General features: G+C 31.5%; 1 protein-coding gene and 1 long non-coding RNA gene across 3 annotated transcripts in view; one reads left to right on the top strand and one right to left on the bottom strand.

The window, feature by feature from the left end:
- Nucleotides 1–15,026, top strand: part of LOC121121950 (uncharacterized) — a 40,438-nt gene extending 25,412 nt beyond the window's left edge. For both annotated transcript variants that reach the window (XR_011781394.1, XR_011781393.1), the window contains exon 7: nucleotides 14,429–15,026. This is a non-coding gene — a long non-coding RNA (uncharacterized lncRNA). The remainder of the gene's footprint in view (nucleotides 1–14,428) is intronic.
- Nucleotides 15,027–17,784: 2,758 nt separating this feature from the next.
- On the bottom strand, nucleotides 17,785–20,091 carry LOC121121939 (uncharacterized). Its single transcript, XM_040716931.2, has 2 exons — nucleotides 19,725–20,091; nucleotides 17,785–18,586 (listed from the first exon to the last, which is right to left on the bottom strand). The coding sequence occupies exons 1-2, from the start codon at nucleotides 20,023–20,025 to the stop codon at nucleotides 18,225–18,227; spliced, it is 663 nt and encodes a 220-aa protein (XP_040572865.1). The 5' UTR covers nucleotides 20,026–20,091; the 3' UTR covers nucleotides 17,785–18,224.
- Nucleotides 20,092–22,288: the final 2,197 nt, after the last annotated feature.

The raw sequence follows: 22,288 nt of genomic DNA, 5'->3' as shown, positions 1-22,288 counted from the left end.
GTCCTTCAATGTATTGACGATGGAGGCCTTCAAGGTCGCAATTGAGGCATGATTATGCATGCAAGCAATCCTCTCCACCCTGTTCCACAAATAAAAATCACATGGATTGAGGTCCGGCTGTTGGATGGCCAATAGAATGGTGCTGAGTCTTGCTGGAATGTATATGGCTTCCTATCAGTAACCATTCATCCATGGGATGATCACGTCCTTGTAGACCTCCATGGTCACCTTCTGGCCCTTTTGGTAGAAGTGGAGGGGGGGGGGCATAACTTGTCCTTCCGTGCTGATGACAGCCAGGATCATAACCGAAGCAGGATTCTTTGTTTTTATGACTGGTTGAACCTATATGGGGCCAAACAGATCCTTCTATTATTTCTACGGTTATGGTTGTCATCTATGGTGAAGATTTTCTCGCCCGAAAAAAACGCAAGTAATCATCTTTGCACTTCATTTGTTTTAATAAGAATTTTACCTTTGCCGATTCTGCCTTTCTGTTAGCAGATGTTTTGAGGCTCTGTCCCTCGACAAATAACCCAAGTAAATCCTGATGACATTTTTGATTGTCCCTTTGCTCATGTTACAGTCCTTGGCCAGCTTAGCAATTGGTGTGTCTGGATGAGTGTCAATTTATCGTTTCAAGCCATCTATGAACCTTTTAGTCCGGATTTTATCAGATCTTGTTGGATGAGCTACTCTCTCAGTGTTTTACTCCTCATCAAAGGCCTTAATCACGTCATAAACTGTTGATTTGGGATATTTGAAGAAGGCAATTATCTCCTGAGCAGAGTGTCCCGAGCGGCGATGATGGAAATTCTTCAGACGTTTTCCATGCTTGAAATACGAGATACTCAAAAAATCTTGTTATTTAATTCGATAGCTAACACATTTAGCTATTCGTAAGTTCTAAATTTTTTATCATGTAACCTATACAAGTCTCATAATTAGCCGTTAAAGTTATTCCGGATTTACCTTGTCCACCCTGTATATCTGATGATGATTCATTTCTGTTAAACATTATTAAACATTTTTTTATCTTTCTAATTTATAAAGTATTTTTGTTATGTTTGTCAGCTATTTACTTTTGTTTCTTACATAATAGAGTATAATAGTTATTTGATTGTTTGTTCACACGAGTAAGCATCATCTTACTGCTATCAATTGTTTGTTAGTTCCATCATGTCTTCTTAGATCAGAGCAGGGCTTCCCAAACCTTTATTACTCAGTTTCTACTTGAGATCTGACAGAAATTTGAATCCCCCTCCCCTATCCAACATACACTTTTAATTTATATTCTCAAAATATTATTATATAACATGTAACTATAATTAATTATATTTATTTTGCTATTCATTCAATGTTCTATAATGCGAGACTTTGTTTTGCACAGATCATTTTTACCGTCAGTTGACTACGAGCTTCAGACTTCATGGAAAATAATGTTGAGAAGTCGGACTCACACAGATAAGTATTCACATATGGCAATAGCTCGAGGAGATCAATTTTCTCTACCTTGGTATAGGATTTGACCATTGTTGGAGATAACTAGTAGCTACTGATATTTTTCAAATGAAAGCCTTGCAACAAAACTCAATTAAAGTTCCAAAAAGTCATGATACCATGTCGACTTCACACAAAAGTAGATTAATGATCAGATCCAAATATTTATTTGATATTTAGGGATATATACTTTGAGCTCTGTCTGAAGGAGTTCCAGCTGTTTTGAAATATCATCCTAGATTTCAGCAGGAAGTGCCAAGTTGCCACTGTCCAGAAAGGTGTCTTCCCTTTGAAACATTGAAATTTTTCCGAAGTTGGAATTCCTCTTCCAGTGGATCATATTTTTATTTTTTTTGAGTTAGCATTTAACTGATAAATAAATATTGGGGTTTATTTATCTCGAGCTCGTTGTGCACTCGTTGTTCGCTCCATGTCTTCAGAATTTGTTGAATAAACTTTTTCAAAATTATCAACTAAAGATGCTAATAGAGTTTTCTCAAGTTTTATGGAAAACTCTTGTAGCTCGGTAAATGATATCATTTCATCTCAGAGACTGAAAACACGAGCTGCAACATTACTTTTTGATAACCAACGATTATTTGTGTGATACAAAAGTGTTTAATAGTCTTGTGTGTACAATGCATTGCACTGCTATTCATGTAGCTAAATAATTCGTTTATATCTTCTAATACAATGATGAGGAATGACGGACGGGTTTTAACCGTAAGTGAATACCGGTGCAGCATACAGTGAGAGCTCTTATCATAAAGTAGTCCTTTGTTTACACGTGCTTAAAAACCTGATCTTGAACCCAGCATAGCTAATGTCCCATTGGTACAATGGTCTATGCCATTTTCCCATTAAAGATCAAATTCATCAAAAAATGTGAAGATAACATTAAAAATATATTTTGCTTTGGTTGTGGCTTCCAGAGATGTACCAAGCAAGAATTCCTCTTTAATTGATTCAATGTGCATATATTGTGCATACACTATTAACTGTACACAAGAATCAACGTTAGTTAAATCATCCATGTAAATAGAAAAGAGCCCAAATGGAGATGACTTTTTTTACAATTCTTTATTCTAAAAAGAAGGGCTTGCCAATTCCTATTGATATATTTTGTGGACTTTTTATAACTTCATCATCCTCCTCCTTTGTCGTTAAAATATCCGGAAACAAAAAATTAAACAATAATTATTTCATTTTAAAGCCTGTTACTCACCTTTCCTCTCTATTCACTACATCATATCACCATGGATAATGACACGCCTGGCGTGCTCAACTTATGCTACCATAATTTTTTGAGAAGCCGGCTTAATTTGATATCTATTATATTAAATTTGTTCAAAACTTTTAGTGGAGTCACATCTCCTCCTTTACTAAGTACACTGATGATTTTATATATTTGAAAAGTAAGGGGAAAAAAAAAAAGTATCAACAGGTTAATAAACAATGAGTGACGTCGATCAAGTCCTCTTCAGATAAATCCTCTGCATTTGATTTATAAGTGCAAGATGACGTCATAAACTTGATATAAATTAATACTGAAAACCAAACCGATACCAAAAAAAAAACATTCACACAAAGAAATAACAATTAAACAAAGAGTCTTTCTTCAAGTTTTTCCTTAAGAACACTATCTTCTTCCAATTCCCTCCTTGTAGCTAACAAACATAGTTTTGAAATAGAGGGATCATATTCTCCCGTTGATGTCCTGATCCTCACTTTTCTAACTAAGCCGTCTTCTCCAGGATATGTTTTTGTGACAATGCCCGCTTTCCAGACACCTTTAGGCATGATTCCACCAGGTTTTTGACTTTTTTCTAACACATAATAACCTTTGTTAATATTTTCTCTCGTTTTGAACCCTTTTGTCCTCAACATTAATTGATGAGGCTGATCTTATCCATAATGTCCAGAAGATATCAGTTTTTCTTTTAATAAGTTGGAACCTCTTACAAAAATAATTAGATTCGACTTTATCTAGTTGACCCACTATTATTCCTTCCACGATTAAGAGGCTGTTCGGTGTAACGAAATCTTCTTCGTCCAAAGGATTGGCTGAATTAATAGGAAATAATGGCCTCGAATTTACCATATAAGTTATTTCGTACAATATTGTAGACCATTCATCTGGGATTAACATTACGTTTTTATAAACCATAATTCCGTTTAAAGCCTTCCTTACACTTTTTATTAAACTTTCAACAGCTTCATTCATGTGACGAGCGAGTTCCACTTCCACTCCAAATCGTTAGTTCGTACTGTTTCGTTTTTCATAAACTCACTCCAATGATCACATATTTTCTTAATTTCTTTGTGAGCTCCAACTAAATTCTTTCCCTGATCGAAATACATTACTCCTGCTCGTACTCCCCTCAAAGTCACAAACCTCCGGAACGCTGAAAGGAACTTTTCTGATGACAATCCTTTTCCTCCACCACATAAGTCAATTCTAAATCAATAGCCCTAGAGGTTAAACAGGAGATAATGACTACCTGTTCTTCTACACTTTTATTTCTAGAGACTTTCACCGACAAAGGTCAATAAATATCCACAGATGTACATTCAAACGGGCTTTGTTGTTTCGCCATAAGAATACCAGGTAATTGCCCCATCTGTTGAAACATAGTAGGCCGATTTGAAATTCTACAATCGATAAAAGTATTTATAACTTTCCATACTACACGTGATACTCCAATTATCCACAACCCATCAAGTAAAATAGATGCAAGGGTTCGTCTTGATCCCCCGTGATAAACCTTCTCATGGTGATTTACGATGCATTTTGCAACTATGCCTCCAGGAATAATCATAGGCAATTTTTGTTCTTTTGTAATCCAATCTATTTTCTCCAGACGCGAACCCACTCTAGAAACTTGGTCTATTGCATCGTTGACCGGACATAGCCTTCTAAGTTCTTTATTCTTAAAATCCACATTCCCTTGAAGGGCTCTAACGACCTTCAATTTTGCTTCTATATTATCCTCTTTATTTAGTTTATTAAGAACATTTTTCCACACAAGAGTGTCTTTTAACTTTACTCCCAAAGTCTTAGGGCTATCATCTTCTTCAAAATCTATATAAATTGTTCCTATCTTTCCCCTACATGTTCTTCCTTGACGTTTCGTCTCATTGATTTTCGGATCTTTACGAACATTCATAGAGATATCTTGAGGATCTTCTGGCCATTCTTCACTGTAGAGGAACGACAGACCTTGATGCCAAATTTTAAAGTCATTAACGTTTATATGTTTTTTGAGAGTATTCACCGGGTTTTGCTTTCCTGGAACGAAACGAACAATTCTGGCAAAAAAGATAAACCCATCACTATCGTTAGCTCTAATATAATCGTCATAACTTTCTTAAAGCAGTAGTAAATCTTTGGTTCTCATTCTCTCTTCGATTAGTTCTATATTATTTCCATCAATAGGCGTTTCTTCATCTGTTAGTGTAGATCCCATTTCCAAACTTGTATATTCTCTTGGAGTTTCTTTATCATTACTAGACTCACTCACTTTGTCTTCCACAAATTTCTCATTTGCCAACTTCATCTTTTCAATTTCAAGCTTAAATTTTAGCTCTTTTAAGTTATGATCACGACTTGTCTGAGACTCCAAATCAATATTTTTTACATTTTCCATCATAAGCCTCTCATCCAAATCTTCTACTTCTGTTACTGCAAGTTTCGTGCTTTGGTTAGCTCTTCTACAGTCAATATCTCAATTTTCTTCCTGTACTTGACCAGCTTTGTCTTCAAAGTGTTGAGACTCTCATCACTGTTTCTTCAAATTTGCCCAATAATTTTTCAAATCTTTACTCGGGAATCGGTTCTCTAAACCTATTTCCAATCTGTTTCTCTGCTTCTCTTTTTCGTCCTCTAGCAGTTTTATTTCACTCCATACCTCTTCAACTTCTTTCTCCGACATCTCGTTTCTAATAAAACACCTGTTGTCCTCCTCGATGCAGAATTTCTTGAACAGAGTAACCAAACACGTAGTATTAAAAGTTTTTAGTTAGGGATGAACGGTTCTTGATCTTTAGGACTCATCCCATTTGACTCCTTAGTTAAGTGGTATAATAAAACAAACATTCATTATATATATATATATATCTATTTTGTTAAATTTGTTTGAAACTTTTAGCGGAGTCACATCTCCTCTTTTACTAAGTACACTCATGATTTTATATATTTGAAAAGTAAGAAAAGGAAATCAAGTATCAACAGATTAATAAACAATGAGTGACGTCGATACACCCCATATTGTTTTTCTGAACATGAGTTTGTTAATTCTCGTCAAGCTATTAATAGACTTACTATTAAATTGACAATAGTACCACATTTGGAGGAAATATCGTAATTGGCTACTTATGACTTTATTCCTTTTATAAATATCTGACAATCTTTCCCTTGAAAAGAAACAGAACAAAGGCCCAAAATCAGGTGGTTTTTGACAAAATCTTTTAAACCGTGGAACTATCATTGGAACTTGCTCACAACTTAACATGATCTAATTCAATTTCAACCAATCAACATTCAAGACACCGTTCAAGGGGGGGAGGGAGGGGGAGTAAAAAAATCAATAGCTAGCAAATAAAAATATTTATTTAAGTGAGTTAACACCATGTTACCAACTGATTGTAGTCCTTTTTTTCTCTTTTTGGAGGAAAAGTTGAGATATATCATTGTTGTGTGCAAGGGCTAGAAAAAGTTCAAAAAGTCCAAATCCACAAATGTTTGCTTGCAGTCAAACTCTAATCCTTTTATATTTTCATCGAGTCCACTTTGAGTCAATAAACATTTTTATTAATTATACATTTTCTTTCAAGCTCATTTTAAATTCATAACTATAAATAAAGGGTCATACATTTATGACGTCCAGTTGACGTACCGACTTAAAGATTTTTTTCGTTCAATCCATATTTCATCAAAAAAATTGACGTTGAAATAAATATCTGACCAAAACCTATTGTTAACAAACCTTCCTAAGTTTAATTTTCACCAAATATTTGTTTTGGGAAACAAATCCTTCTTACAAAGTTAATACCTTCAATTTGGTACAAAATTCGTAAATTCACTACCAATCTTTAGATATAAAATGAAAGTACCAAAGTGGAAGGGAACTATTAAGCCCTCTTATGACCACCTACCACCAACCAACCGAGTAACCACCTCTTAGTATACTTGGACTGGGAATCAATAAACGACAATGCTCACGAAAACAGTTCAACAGTTTGGACATCAAAATGCGATGTAGAAGGTATACAAAACCAGAAATATGAAATGTAGCATAATAATAATGAGTGTAAAAAGCTACGTTATTTGATTTTTTAAATTAAACAAGTGGCAAGATAAAAGAAAGTCCCATATAGCTATAGTAATAAGGAAAATGCATGGAAGACTTATTTGGTCCAAGGATCGTTTATTGATAGAATCTTTCAAATGTAAAAATAGTATTTTCATATTCTTTGTGAGAGATCTTGTAGTAACGGGAAGTGAAAGTAGACATGGTAGGAGGGGAAATGGAGCATAGAATATTGGTACATGGAACAAAGCATTTGTCGTCACTTGTTGGCCAGTGAAACAATCTTCTCGGACCATGTGGATCGATGAGTTTCACTTCAAAATCACCCTGTTCCTCACTAGCACTCTCTACCAATCCAACCCACTAGTGAGTGTCGTATATGCATGGGAGGTATGATGCAACAGTTGGGTCGACCACGCTTGCTTCGGGGGTGCTGTTGTTGAAACTGAACACTGCAACAGCCTTTGTATCTTCACTGGCCAGATAGTGAGCGATGGTGTAAGTTGATGTTGGTACAAAATGATGACTGCTTCGTATTCCTGGGACATTTCTACCAAGGTTAAAACGTTCAATGAGACTTTACGGTCAAGGGTCATTCGGTCTTCACCGATGTCAAAGAAACGGATGTTGGTGAGTTCCTCCCTACAAACCTAAATCACAGACTTGTAATCCATAATCTGATTCCTGAATGGCCTCTGAAGACTCCTCTCAGCTTAATGTCTCGTCACAAATTCACCAATTCCGCCACAAGGGGGTTTACCATGACTGGTAGCGAAGAAGGTCCACAGAGCTTCAATCCCGAAGTAATGTTTGTGATCACAAAGGTTGATGAAGTTTTTGTAATTTTTGTACTGCCCTGCACAACCCTTGGAAAAGTAGTGAAACTTGTTGATGTGGGGGTATGTGTCTTTAATGTACTGTGTCATCATCGTCTGTACTTCGTATACAAATGCCGTTTCGTGTATATTGTCGTTGGAGACGAAGCACAAAGAATCATGCTTCAGATTTCCCTCATCGTCGAGTACGTAGATGACAACATGATGAAGATTGCAGTAAATCTTACTCCAATGCAATCCTTGGATTTCGTCCTGGACAATAAACGGATAATTCTCAGTATTACTCCTAAGGATTAAGACGTTCAGATTTTTCTTGAGTTCAGCATAAATTAGCTTTCAAGTCAAGTCATGAGTCTTAGCTATGAAGTCCAAGTCAAGTCTCGAGTCTTTAATTGTGAGATCACAAGTCTTCAAAATATGGACACAAGTCCAAGTCGAGTTGCAAGTTTTGAGTACAAAAGCCCATCTCTGATTATGTGCAATAAATAATGAGTGACCACTGAAGGGACATTTTCAAGTAGACATTATTTAGATAGTGTTCGGCTATATTTGGAACAATTCCAAGTTATGCTTCTTACTTAAAATTGAAAAAATAATTAAAAGTTTTTATTCTTGAAACGACTTTTAAATGATAACATATACTCAAGACTTGTTTTAAAATGTCCATAAAGGTGGACAATAAAGACATTTGAGTCAATTTAAGAAAAATAAAATTATAGATCTACTTTCAGATAAACAAAAAAACAAAAACACTTTAAGATAATGAGTAGAAAAAATCAAAAATAAAATAAAATTAAGTCATAGGTCTTTGAATCTTTTATAACATTTTCAATGTTCATTATACTTTCTAAAATAAACAATAAATACTGATGTGAGCATTTGATCTACAGATGAAAGGGTACAATGTTTTTTCAAATAACTGTCAGTGAGTATTATCATACCCATTTGTCTTTAATGACACAAGAAGTAAGCGAATGAATTTAAAGTTGAAGATATTATACACTTTAACTCTACAAAACCTCAATCAAATTGCTGGAAAGTGTTTGGCAACTAGTAAGTAGAGTGACGATAATTTTGAATAAATAAAATTGTAAGAATGGATTTTTATGTTGAGGGCAGCACAATGGTATTCTAGTACTGGAGTGTAGTAAAGAGGGGGCGTGGCAAATTTCAAAAATTTCATAACTTATTTTATATAGTAACAAGAAAAAAGTTACTTCGAACATGCCCTTTTATGTGAAAATATAATAAATGTGTATAAAAACAATAAAAATGAATTATTTTTATATTGTTCAAAGTTAAAAAAAATCAGGAGACCCTGGAAAATTTAAGGTCAAAAACTAAGTTCATGATTAAATGATGGAGCAACGTAGCTTAACGGACAACGCACTCTGTAGAAATTATTCTCTTGAACTCAATTTGTGTAGGTTCGTGAATCGTGTCTCGGTCGTTACTAGAGAAGGAAATATACATGATGTACTCCAAAGAAGATGTCTACGTCAGATGGATCAAATGTTATACTATAGTGTTTACTTATACTTAATCCTTTCAACTCCATCTGACCAATAAATGAACAATAAATAAAAAAAGAAAGTCATTGTTTACTTATTTTTTTCTTAACAAAAATCAAAAAAAGTTATGACATAACTGTTGTTCAGCTAAGTGGTAGTTTTTTAAGATTGTATTATACTTGGTTATTATTGCTTGGTTTACAATATATCACTAATCAAATATTCATAAAAATGCTTTTTTTATTTTATTTTCAAGACCTCAGTATTAGATTGAGTGTTACAGATGCAAAATTATATTTCTGAACAAGTCTACCATCAATAATAACACATATTAAAGGAAAATTTATCATTTTTATATTATGTTTACATAGCTATTTCTAGTCTTTAAATAAATCACAAAAATTCTGAGCTAAAAAAATCTAAGGCAAGATAGCTTTATTGCACTTCTGAAAATTGGGTAATGGAGATAAAAAAAACTTAAGAAATTTTAGAGTGACAACACCCATGGAAACTTTCTTATAAACTAGGACAATTCTAGGTCAAAAACAAACAGTCGTCGTTCAAGTGACTGTTAAAGTATCAAGACCGTAGACACTATTCACATTTTCAGCCCCCTTGCTGGCGTTTTTGCCTTTTGTAAAAAAAAAACTGTAAAATATAGCTTATTTTCTTTTGTTTTTGCCTATTTTTGACGGGCACTCAAACTCATGGACTTAAACTCTTAGCCAGGGAGACAGCCCAACCCACCAAGACAATGTCTCTCCGATCGTTTGCCAAATCAAAACTTATTTGGTCCAGGTCAAACGAATGGGAAGGTCATTTGGCAGAGCTTTGTATTAAAATGATTTAACCAGACGATTAACGTTAGCGTATTTGCGTTAGCTAACCCATGAACCAACAAAATCAGATGAATTAGTGATAGCAGAACTGCCCATAAAATTAGTGGATTAGCATTTATTGTACAGGGTGGTCCATCTATCGGTTGCATTTTGAACTACCACTTTTTTGACGTTTAACAGCTGTAGTAACATTTTTATTGTGTTTAATATTTTGTAAAAAGGTTTCCGGTTTACGAAATGGTTAAGTTTACGCTCGAAGAAAATTGGGAAATACTGAAGACTTACTTCCAAAATGGAGAGTCTTCAAACGAAACTACAAGAAAATTACGTCAGTCGAAATAAAGCGCCTTCCAGGCAGTTTGTGGATAAATTTGTGGAGCGTGTGCGCGAAACTGGTTCGTTAATGGATAAAACAATGCGTTCCCGTGTTTGTCCAGTGCGCTCAATCGAAAACATTGCTGCTGGTGCCGAAAGTGTAAGTGAAAACCCATCGGTCAATGGTGAGCGCTATGGGGCCATGTTGGAAGATTTTTTGTTTCCCCAAATGGAAAAGGAAGGCATCGACGACATTTGGTTCCAAAAAGATGGCGCTACGTGCCACACAGCCAACGTTACAGTGGATCTTTTGAGCACTGTCTTCGACAATCGCATCATAAGCCGGAACGGAAACGTCAACTGGCCACCTCGTAGCTACGATTTGACTCCGTTGGACTATTTTTTGTCGGAAACCGTCAAGGATAAATGTTACGCCAACCATCCAGAGACGATTGACGATTTAAAACACGAAATTGGAGTATCCATTGCAGCTATTGAAGCTCACACAATCGAAAATGTTTGAAAATTGGGTCGACAGAATGGGCTACTGTAAGGTCAGCTTCGGCAACCATATGAATGAGTGGCGTTTTATCATTAACCGGAATGTTTAGGCTTTCAAATAAAATAAAAATTATTGAAAAATATCCATCTGTCTTTTTTTTGTAGCAATATCAAAAGGAAAAAGTTTTGTGGGCCACTCTTTACTAACGAAAAATTACAATACATAAAATTTTGACAATTACGTCTTTCTATGCACAACATTACCTTTGTTAGTATCGATTTTTTTAGTTTCCATATGAAAAACTGAATCAAAAATCAGGCTTTTCTTAAGTCAGAGTCAACTTTGTTTTATTAGTTGTAAATTTTGGTTAAAATATTTTTTAATCAGTGTTGTAGTTGTTATATTGGGGCTAGGTCAAGGTATAGACATATTTATTTTATTTTTCACCCTGTAGAATAACTCAAATCCTGTAACCATTATGTGATAACTCTCTAAAGAATGAAATTATTATTCTAAAATATAAGTTATTGAAAATTTCCTATAAAATCTAAGAAAAATAATTTTCGTTTCTTCTAATTTTTTTTTTCTTCCACAGCTAAATGTTTTTTTTATTATTACATTTGTCAAAATCACCCAAAAAATTTCAATTGTAGAGCATCATTTTTGCAAATAATGCCCAGTAATTACATAAAAATAGTTCTTTATATTAAGATATTGATCGATTAATAATAAAATCATAGCTGTCACTTCAAAAGTAAAAATGACAAAAAAAAAAAAAAAAAAGACACAAAAAACAACAACATATAGTTAAAAATAACAACCATTCCGAACAGCATTTCATTGTTAACACTACTTCAAAATCGATTATATCCAGCAGTTTTACCTATTCATCTATACAATATTAGACTGTGCTTTATCAAATGGAGCTTAAATGATAATTTAAATTAATTAAATAAAGACACTGTTATTTATTATTGTGGCGGCTACCCCTCGTGGTCCTTATGCATTCCTACAACACTGTAAATAATATTTATAACAATTCCAAAATATTTATTATAAGGGAGGGGTGAATATGGATAATCAAGCGGTCGAAGGAATAAACTCTCAAAAAAGGGGTAAGAAGCAGTTACCTCACTGAAGTGGGCTGAAAAGTCCTGGGCTTTACACATAGATTTAAATAAATCAACTCATTTTCAGTTAGTGCTTGTGTTGGACCAGTCAAACAGAACTTAAAAGACTGCAGTCATATCAGTCCGGGCCTATTAAAATTTGTCAGTCCTGGGACCGGTACTTATCGGTCTTTTATGAAAAGAGTTGAAATTACGTAGTAACTACTAAAGAGACAGTCTCTTTAGTAGTTACTACCAAGGTTAATATAAATAAAAGGTTATACCATAACGCTTTTCCGATTTATGTTTGACTTCCACCACACATTATAATAGTGACGTCAACGAGTATAATATACTGTCACTGTTAATAATATCATTTCTAGCATTATACATTCATAGTGATACCGTTGTAACACTCCATGCTGTTAAATCTGTCCCAGCAGTCCGTACTGTAAATCAAATTGAAAATTCTGTCAAGCCCAATTACATGATTGTATACCCCATGCTGAATAGAAATACAAGTTTATACCATCATGTAATCGTGCTTGCCAGAATTTTCACTTTGATTTACTGTACAGACTGCTGGGCAAGACAAACAGATTTTGACGGCATGGAGTATAAAAACGCTATATTCAGTGATGTAAATCTGGTGAATTTTTTAGCTGCCACGTTTTTTGGAATTGGTAATCTTAAGAATGAATTTTCGTTTCCTTAGCAGTTAATTATTATTTAATTGCTGAGCAGTGAACATTCGTTCCTAAATAGATACAATTATATTCAAAACCTGATTGAACATTAGTGTGTGCTCATAATAGATCCTGAGGAGTTATAAGTCCTTGTTGCACTCAACGTAGAATTGGGGATCGTAATTGGAGTCATTCTTGCAAATATCCTAGTTTATACAGGGCGTCCGCTGCATTATATATATTTATATATTATTTTTTTGGCAGGTGGGATTGGTTTTTTTAATTTTTTTGAACAAAATCTAAAATCCATTTTTTTTTAAATCTCAAAAATCCATAGTAATTCATAAATATTGTAATTTTTTGGAAATAAATTTCAAAAATCCAAAACTATTCACAGAAAATCAATTTTTTTAGGAAAAATTTCAAATATCCATAGCTATACACAAAAATTAAATTTCTTGGGGAAAAAAAATTTATTATTAAATTTTTTCCTCTGCTGCATAATTTGCCCGAATGACGATAAAATTTTCTTGTAAAAAGCAAAATATCCTTAAATTGGAGGGGGGTTACTGTCCTCCTACCCCACCCCCTGTGGACCATTTTGATTTATGTTTTTTTTTAAAACATGCCCATTGTACATAAGATTTTCATCATTAGCTATATTAACAACACATAATACTAGAAATTTTATGAATAATAGTATCAGAAAAAAAAAATCTTCGACTCCTTGAAGTCACTAGGACCGATACAACAATAGTTAGTATTAACCTTCAAAAACAGCTGACAAAATTTTGCAATAATTTGTTCTTTAGTTAGTGAGATATCGTTCTGAGTGTAACGTGTCTTTTGTCATTTCCAAAACAATTTCGTGTTTTAATTTTACATTGCTTCTTCATGGGGAATAAATACCGTTTAAGCTAAGCAATGACTTGAAAAGTGTTATAAGGACTCCACTCTATTAAGTGCATTTAAAAAAAAATAATAATAAAAATAAACTATTATGAACGGGGAAAAAACTGTGTTTTTTTTTTTTTTTTTTTGGGGGGGGGGCTGGGACTTTTCAGCATATGTGTTGTAAGTATATATTATAATGTCTTTAAACTGGACAGATATTTTGTCCAGGATCTTATGCATATAATTGTAAAGAATTTATTGATGGACGAAAAAATAAATTTTATAGTAGCTATTTCGTTTAACAATAGATAACTTTAATGAGTAATTAATAAAGGATTAAAATATTCTACAATTATTTTTTTTGAGACATTTTTTGTTTAAAAAAATATATTGCACATCGGACAAACATATTATTCATTGCCTATTTGATCTTTAGAAAATCAAAATTGCATAAAATACTTATGTCCTTATCTTTTTTCGTCTCATTAAAATATTCAATATATTTCGTTAGTAGTTGTAACTACATAGTACTAGATAAATCTGTGCATATTATATTATACTAATGTAGATGCACATCAGGGTTTTTCTCCCAGGATCTTGGGATACTATTTTTCCAAGCCTTTTTTTTTTTTTTCCCCGGTAAAATTAATTAATTATTTTATGTGATCCATGAAATAAAACGCTCAAGATTCACTGCAGATTAAGTATTTAATTATTTTTTCCATACAGTGCAAATGTGAGACTATGTAAATACAATCACGAAAAAAATTATGTTTAACGATAAAACAGCTTTAACAAACCATTAAATAAATATTTAATTATAACTTTACCTTCTACTGTAGGAAGCATAGATTAATTTTGGAACTTTCAGGAAAGTATGGGTAAAACTAGCTTAAAATAAACTATTTAAATTTTTATTTACTATCATAGGTGGAAAAAAGTCGTTATACTGCAAAATCAAGTTGATTCTAGTTTCTTACCCTGAAGTCAAAGTTCTTGAATGTTCTCATCCGAGACCATTTCAATTTTTCAAAAATTAAGAGATACTTTAGAGAGCACTTTATTTCTAGTGAAAAATAGAAGATACTTTCGATTCCAGTCGAGTAGAAAGTATTATCTTTGAAGTCCAAGTTAAGTCTCAAGTCTTTGAATGTATGATCAAGTCAAGCCACAAGTCTTGGTTATGTGGAATTCAGTCCAAGTCGAGTTGCCAGTCTCGATACCAAGTCCCCACCACCGAATTTTATCTTATCCTGGGATTTTGAAATTTGGTTTTCCTGGAATAGAGAAAACCTTCGTATGCCTACTATGATTTTCTTATAAATTGAAAACGATGATTTCAAATAATATATATTTATACAAATATGATTCATATTATAAATAGATGAAAAGAAATCATTCGTGATCCTTTTAAAGTAAAAATAAATAGTTTAATACTTCGTCCTTATTAAAATCAAATTAATACAGGTATTAAAATGTATTGTTCATACTCGTAATATATGAAACCATGAGGGGACTTAATAATGTATCTAGATATTTATTTATTTTTCAAAATATTTTCTTATCAACAATATTTTTTTGAATATATATTCAAGGATTTCGTCACTCAGCCAAGCATTTATTATTTCAATCTTGTTGTTATTTTATGTTTTTCATCAAATATTTCTTCATCTCGTGATTCCTATCTCTGATAATGTTATTTAGAAGGAAGGTTTATTTTCATAATTCATGGAAAAGTATTCTCTAAATAATTATATATTACATTAAAATTTACAAGTGTATTTTTTGTGTATATAAACCTTCGAACCCCGGATTTCTTGGAAGATGTGCATATTATTCATCGTTATTGGACCGTTTGAAAACCGAGCTATAAGAAAAACGCCGACGATTAGTCCACAAAAAAGTCCTTTTCGATCACGACAATGCACCAGTTCATACCTCAGCAGTTGTGGTCGGAAAATTAATGGAAATAGGATTCCAACTCGAGATGGTCTTAGCACTATCTCATGCACCTTCACTCTTCTGTCATACATTACGATGTAATGGATGTTATCAATGAATTCTGGAGTGGTAACCTCAACAGTGCGCTCAACAGAACGTTGAGCGTCACTTGTTCCCATATGGCCACTCCGAACAATTTTAAACCACGTACAAACTGTTCTAGTCAATGGTGCAGAGTCCCCATAATGTTTATCAAGCTTATTTTTATTCTCCTGAGGCATTTTGCCTTTCATAAAGTAATGCTTAATTAAGACATGAAATTCTTTTTCCTCCATTTTTGGAAAATCACTTGACTTCAAACGAATGCCAAACATAAAGAAATAGACCGACCTAACTAAAAGTTGATGTTTGTTTTTACAAGAGATACTACTAGACATAACCTCGATACGCACCAGTAGTGCCATCTCTCGGACTTTGCACGGACCTTTCAAACGACCTTCGTATAACCCAGATAGCAAAATATGTTGCATAAAAAAATAAGATGCTTATACCTACTCTTTAAAGAAACTTATTTGTTACATTCTAAAGTGTTAACTGCCTAATGCTGAGGTCGGCAACCCCTGTCCCGCGGCCCATATTAGCCCACAAATGAGTTTTGACCGTTCCGCCATCTTATCATGGACAATCATCTAAATATGGGCATAATAAGCTAAAATGAAAGTTACTTCCATTAGATGGCAATAAGAAACTCGACATAACCATTTTAAAAGTTTTGCTCCTGTCATTGACAAATATTTCACCTGATATAGAACACAAAATAAGCAGAAACAAGTGTCTCATTAAATAATTAGTACTTTTATTACTTTCCTTTAAAAAAAAAAGTAAAATATAGATATTTCTTTTAAATTGTGTTTATATTTCATTTATAATTCCTGTAGTAAAAAATAAGGGTATTGTTAAAATAAAATTATATCAAATCCTTGTTTTCTCTAAACACCCCGAAAATCAATTATAATAACATGGTTTTCCACTATGACTGCGGCGATAGCTGTTTGACATCTACTCTACATAAGGTTGCCGACCCCTGGCCTAATGTCATATTATGTCATTCATAAAGATGTTTTTTACAACACAAACGTTTGTCTCGAATAATCGGCTTTCCTTATCCTTAAACTCGCTTTCTGTCTTTACAGGTAGATATTAATTTTTGAAAAAGATTTTTGTCAGACATTCAAGAAATGAAAGAACAGAGACAACAATATATTATGTGCAGTACAAACAAAGAAATGTTTATTTATTTAAGCATAGTTGTCAATGATCCCTTAAAGTTTTTGAAGCATTGAAAAAATATAATATGGAGTTGATATTACTTTAGTAAAAAATTTAACTAATGTAGATGTATATACTATAATCATCGACTTTGTAGTCCTATATAAACAATATCTCTATATATTTTCTCCAACAATACATCATTTCAAAGAAAGAATTTATTTTCCATTGTAAAGATTTAATCAGAGCATTACAAAAGTTTCTATATAAAATGCAATTATTTTCAAATATTATTTATCATTAGATGTATAAGAACTGATTAATAGACTTGACTACATATATGTACTTGAATTTTTCAGGGTATGACAAAAAACAAATGATCTTTTGTATCGATGTGCTCAAAATTAAGTTCATGAAGGGCATATAACATTGTGGATAATTACTCATATAAAAAATGATTGAGTGATTATATATTAAATTTTAATTATGAACGGAAAAGATACTTCTTGATTGATCTATTGTGAGTCTAAAGGCTTTATAGAATGACATTAATATCAGGGATAGGAACTCGAGTAAAAAAAAAAATCACTACTCTGAAGTTTGTAACTCAAATATATATCATACGGGAACTGTTAGTTCAACTTGAGAGGACATGGACTACTTCCAATTTTTAATTTATAACTCAAGTATCCATCCCTGGTTAATACAGGTCCTTAGTTTTTTTAAAAAAACATTTTTTATATCAGTACCATGCTGTCTAAAAATCCTCTTTAAAAAAACTCTTAATCGAAAAATATAACTTTTTTAATTTATCGTTCGAATCCTAATCCAACAATAATTTTTCTATCAAACATAAATATACATTTTTATTCAGAAGAAAAACATCAACTTGGAAATGGATTTGGCATTATGGTTCAATATAGCCACAATATTTAATTTTCTAACAAAAATGTCGATGCTTTAGTTAATATGAGATAGTCAAACGAAAATATGTTAAAAGCTCAACTTCCTAAGAATTAAATATTAAAAATTATATGTATAAGAGCGAAAAAAATTAGGAAATAAAATGCAAATAGTTATAGTTAAATCGATGTCTTCATATTGTTAGGAAATTTCCTAAATGTATTTAAGACAATTGCTTGAACAAATTTTTTATTTAGTTGAAACTCCTTTTTTTTTTGTAGGTATAGATCAGATTAATTACTGATAAAATACATCAACATTATGAAATACTTCACAACAGTCATTATTTCGTAATGTATGATGACAAAACGTCATAAAATTATAGGAAAATTATTTTCCATTATTAAATTTTATCGATGAGACAAATAAAAATATTTATAAAAATAACGCATATAATTGTATATTAAGAAAACAAAATTATTGTTATTCTATCATTGAAAATAGTCTGAATAATTATAAGTACAGAACTTTGAAATAGTATGAAATAAAGTTGTCTATGGTATAATAAATATTTTTCAAAAAAAAAAAAAACGACTAAATCGTCAAAACGTCCTTAAACTATCTCTTTGAATTTACGTTGAGCCTTAAGGACATCATCATCAGGAGAAGGAGAATCAAAATTAAATATTAAAATAGAATCAGACACATTTGGAACAACAGCCTTCAATGTTTTCACTTTTTTTAGATCAAAAAACTTTCTTCGTAAGACTGATCCAAAAGCTGAGGGTTTTGTTTTTCTTCGATCTGACGATAACTCGATAGGTTTGACAAGAAGAACAGTTGTAAATGGGTTTCGAGTGCCTATGTCTTCCTTATGACGTATTTTTTTCTCAATTTCAGCGGAACGTTCATTGATAAATACCGAGCTGAGGTCGATTTTAGGGACACAATTTGGATTTTTACTAATGAATATATCTGAAATTTAATTTAATAATATTTATTACCAATTATGAGGACATAAAATATTGATTCATAAATTATATTTTAACACATATCTTTCTATATATTTTTATTCGACCATCAATATCATATACAGCAAAAAATAATTTATAAGAGATCGACTTACTCCAGGATCCTTATTTCATCTAAAAAATGAGTCCATCCCAACGTTACATAATTCTATAATATTTAGTTTAGACCTTTTTGTTAATTTAACAACATTTCAAATGACCTGTCAGACGTTTTCATCCCCAGATATTTCATAGTAAATATCTATATAAAAGTGGTCCTTTTATGATTTAGAATATTGGAACAAAATGGTTCAAAATTATCCATTCTTTACCATAAAATAGAAAAATTATATTATTTGTAATAACCATAATATTTTATATAAATAATTTCGTAAGTAGCTTAACAATTCACATTTTTGTCAAACATAATATTTTCGGTTATCATCTATATACTAGTATAATTCTCCATATTTGATAAGTATATTATGATCTTGTCAAAAATATCCGTTGCAAAAAAGTAACATCGTAATAAATATATTGACTTGATTAACTTGAATCGCCAATATCTTAAAATAATAATATTTTTCTGAAGGCCAACTAAATAGTTTCTTAAGTGGAAAGATAAGTTAGATTTGACAGCATCATGGTGCAATTTCTAATGATGAAAAAAGAAATGATACGGAATTCATTATCAGAAAATAGGTAGATAATGTTTATAGCATTCAAATCTTATTGGAGCAAAGGATGCCCAAATAAGTTATGGCACTTATAGTCTCCAATACACCTTGTGATTTTTGTGTAATGAAAATGATATTTTATGTATCCAAATGTTTATCTTTGTATCTAAATTAATATACTCTGTGTTCAAAAACCAAAACGTCAAGAATACACTACTTCTTTTCTATCATATATTACTTTGTACAACGTATTTGATAAATATACATAAATGAAATGACCAAATGTGATAAACTGTAGGAACGATACAGCTATGGAGATGGTGTGAATATATAGAACAAATCATAGAGAAGGCTAAAAATATATCAAACAATGTGCAGAACTCGATTAGAGGAAGAAAAAAAATAATAACTTATAACAAATGTTACCATTGAGCTGAATTGGAATTCGATCATCATTTGAGTTCTTGGATGGAAGAAAAGTAGGGGTTTTCTTAAAATGCGCATGATTTATTTTGGAAAGATCGATGTCTTCAGGGATAACAAACTCTTCCGTTTTTACAAGTTGTGACTTTTGATTATTTCGACTGTTACTTATAGATCCAAAGTTTAACTCCGGGATTTCAAATTCTTTACCTTGAGCACCAAAATCTAGTTCCGGGACGACAAACTCTCCTTCATTATTATGGGAGTCAAAATTCAACTCCGGAATGACAAATTCATTGGACATTACAAGGTATTCAACAAATTGAAATGAAATAAATAAAAATATAACAGAATAAATAATAACTATCTGTTGACAAGAAAGAAAAATAAAACAAACATGCAGGGCCACCAACCGCTTTCACATGTTAGGAGAAGAATAAAATCAAAATGAAGATACAACATTTTATACTAAAAAATGAAATTAAAATTTAATGCCAGCATTCTAATTATTAAAAATTCAACTTATTCAAAAAAATTGTTCTTGGGGATTTGAAATGCATTTGATATTGAAGCAATCTGGCAACGCAAGGTTGCGTGTTTATTAAAAAAGTTCCGTTGTCATTATTTATGACAGCTACGTTGCAGATATTTTTTATTTTGAATCTTATAATTTGATTACATAAAGGTCGTCTTCTGTATCGGAAATTATTTAATATAATGGATAATTATCTATCTTAGTATAAATATAAAAAGGTAGTTTATTTAAATCCTTGTATGTTTATTAATCATTCAAATATTGTGGGTTTTGTTAAAAGAGCATAACTTTTAAACTGACATTCATATTAGAAGATTTTTTTTACATACCTACCAAAGTTCAAATATTTTAATAAATGCTTATAAAAATTATGTAAGGAAAAAAAATTAAATTGAAGTATTAATTGGAAAACTGCTTTTTAGAAATACTACATTTGTACGAGATTTCCATGATAAAATTGACACATTTTTTATAATTATTTATTTCGAATATATTGTAAAATTTATTTAGTGAATTATATTCCTACAAGCATATTTAAATATTTATATTTTCTGTAATTAAATTGATTAAAATAAAATTTATCATGATAGAAACACGTATAATTATTATATTTAATACATTGTAATTTCTACTCAATCTCACGCCACACATTACATTTCTTCACACATCATGAATCAAAACACTTTTAAATATCTTAGTATAACCACAATGCTTCAAATCGAAGACACATATCCCCATCATAGATACCTCAAAACAAGCCATATGTGCTGTTAAATTATTTACTTCATGGATAACATAACATAAATAAGGTCACATAGTAAGATTAAAAATATCAAGTTGAACTTATTTGAAAACTTGAGAACCCTCAAATTTATCAAAGTAGAAACAAGGGCATCCACAGGCCAGGCCCAGCAGGGGGGCCAGGTTGACAACAAAAAAAAAATAATGTTCTAGAAGACATAAGTAATTTAAGGGGTCAAACCTTCTGTACTTCATCGGGTGAAATTTCCGTGGAAGTCTCTCGGAATAAATGGGAAGAGCAGAAAACTAATATTGATAAAGATCGCATAGATCGATTTTAATGTTCCAAAACCTGAATAGTGTTACATTGTGTAATTATATGTACTTTTTCTCTTTAAAAAAAAAAGAAGCTTATATCTCGTGTTTATAGTTGACATATTTGCTTTTTCCTTTAAAAAATGCCAATTCTACTTATTTTAAACGCGAATGACAAAAAAGTGCACGCTATAAGTGGTACAACAATAATTTGTTCCTCATTTTTGTATATAAAAAATAACCATTTTTGGGAAAAGATTTAAAAAAACTTTTTAAATCTAATTTATTCATCTAAAATAATAAATTTTTTTTATAAATTACTTTATTTTTACTTATATCTACTACTTTTAGGTTATTTTTTTCTAAAGCTTTTAATAAATTTTGTTTCTTAGACATGGCTGAGATTTGACACATTGGTCACAAATTCAAAATTTCTTGGTTAAACAACAAAAAATACATAATTGAAACTTAAAAAATAATAATTTACTGACATTTTTAGCCTAGAAAAGGCTTTTTAAAGAATTCTCAATATTTATTTTATCACGCTTTTGGCAAGAAACCAGGGGTCAAATCTTGAACCATGTTTTAAATAGATTTTTTTTTATATTTGCTTTATTAAAATGAACTAAGTATGTTATATTTAAAAAAAATATTTAGAAATGAACATGAGGTATTTGTAAAAAATTTCTGCTAAATACAAACCATAAATACATAAAATATTTGTAGACTACTTTTATTGGAACAAAAATATTAGAATAAACTATTTGAAACAAATTTATTTATGGGTCAAAATTATTGTGTGTATTATTTAAAATTAAGATTATGTATGTTATAATTACTATACGTTTAGTTCAATTAAAGTTAAAATTTATCAATTAATATGAATTTGAACTATAAACCATGGAATTATTACGTATGACTTAGAATTATAATTAAGTATGAAGGTTTCCCCCTATCTGGACATCTTTTTATTTAA

The sequence above is a fragment of the Lepeophtheirus salmonis genome, chromosome 1 (assembly GCF_016086655.4).
Source record: "Lepeophtheirus salmonis chromosome 1, UVic_Lsal_1.4, whole genome shotgun sequence".
In the NCBI taxonomy this organism is placed as follows: Eukaryota; Metazoa; Arthropoda; class Copepoda; order Siphonostomatoida; family Caligidae; genus Lepeophtheirus; species Lepeophtheirus salmonis.
This window is presented reverse-complemented; position numbering and strand designations above follow the sequence as displayed.

Excerpts from the sequence above, each read along its gene's own strand:
- LOC121121939 (XM_040716931.2), bottom strand. The coding sequence starts at position 20,025 with ATGTCCAATGAATTTGTCATTCCGGAGTTGAATTTTGACTCCCATAAT. Across the intron at positions 18,587-19,724 it reads AATTCCAATTCAGCTCAATG|ATATATTCATTAGTAAAAAT; the intron begins GTAACATTTGTT and ends ATTAAATTTCAG.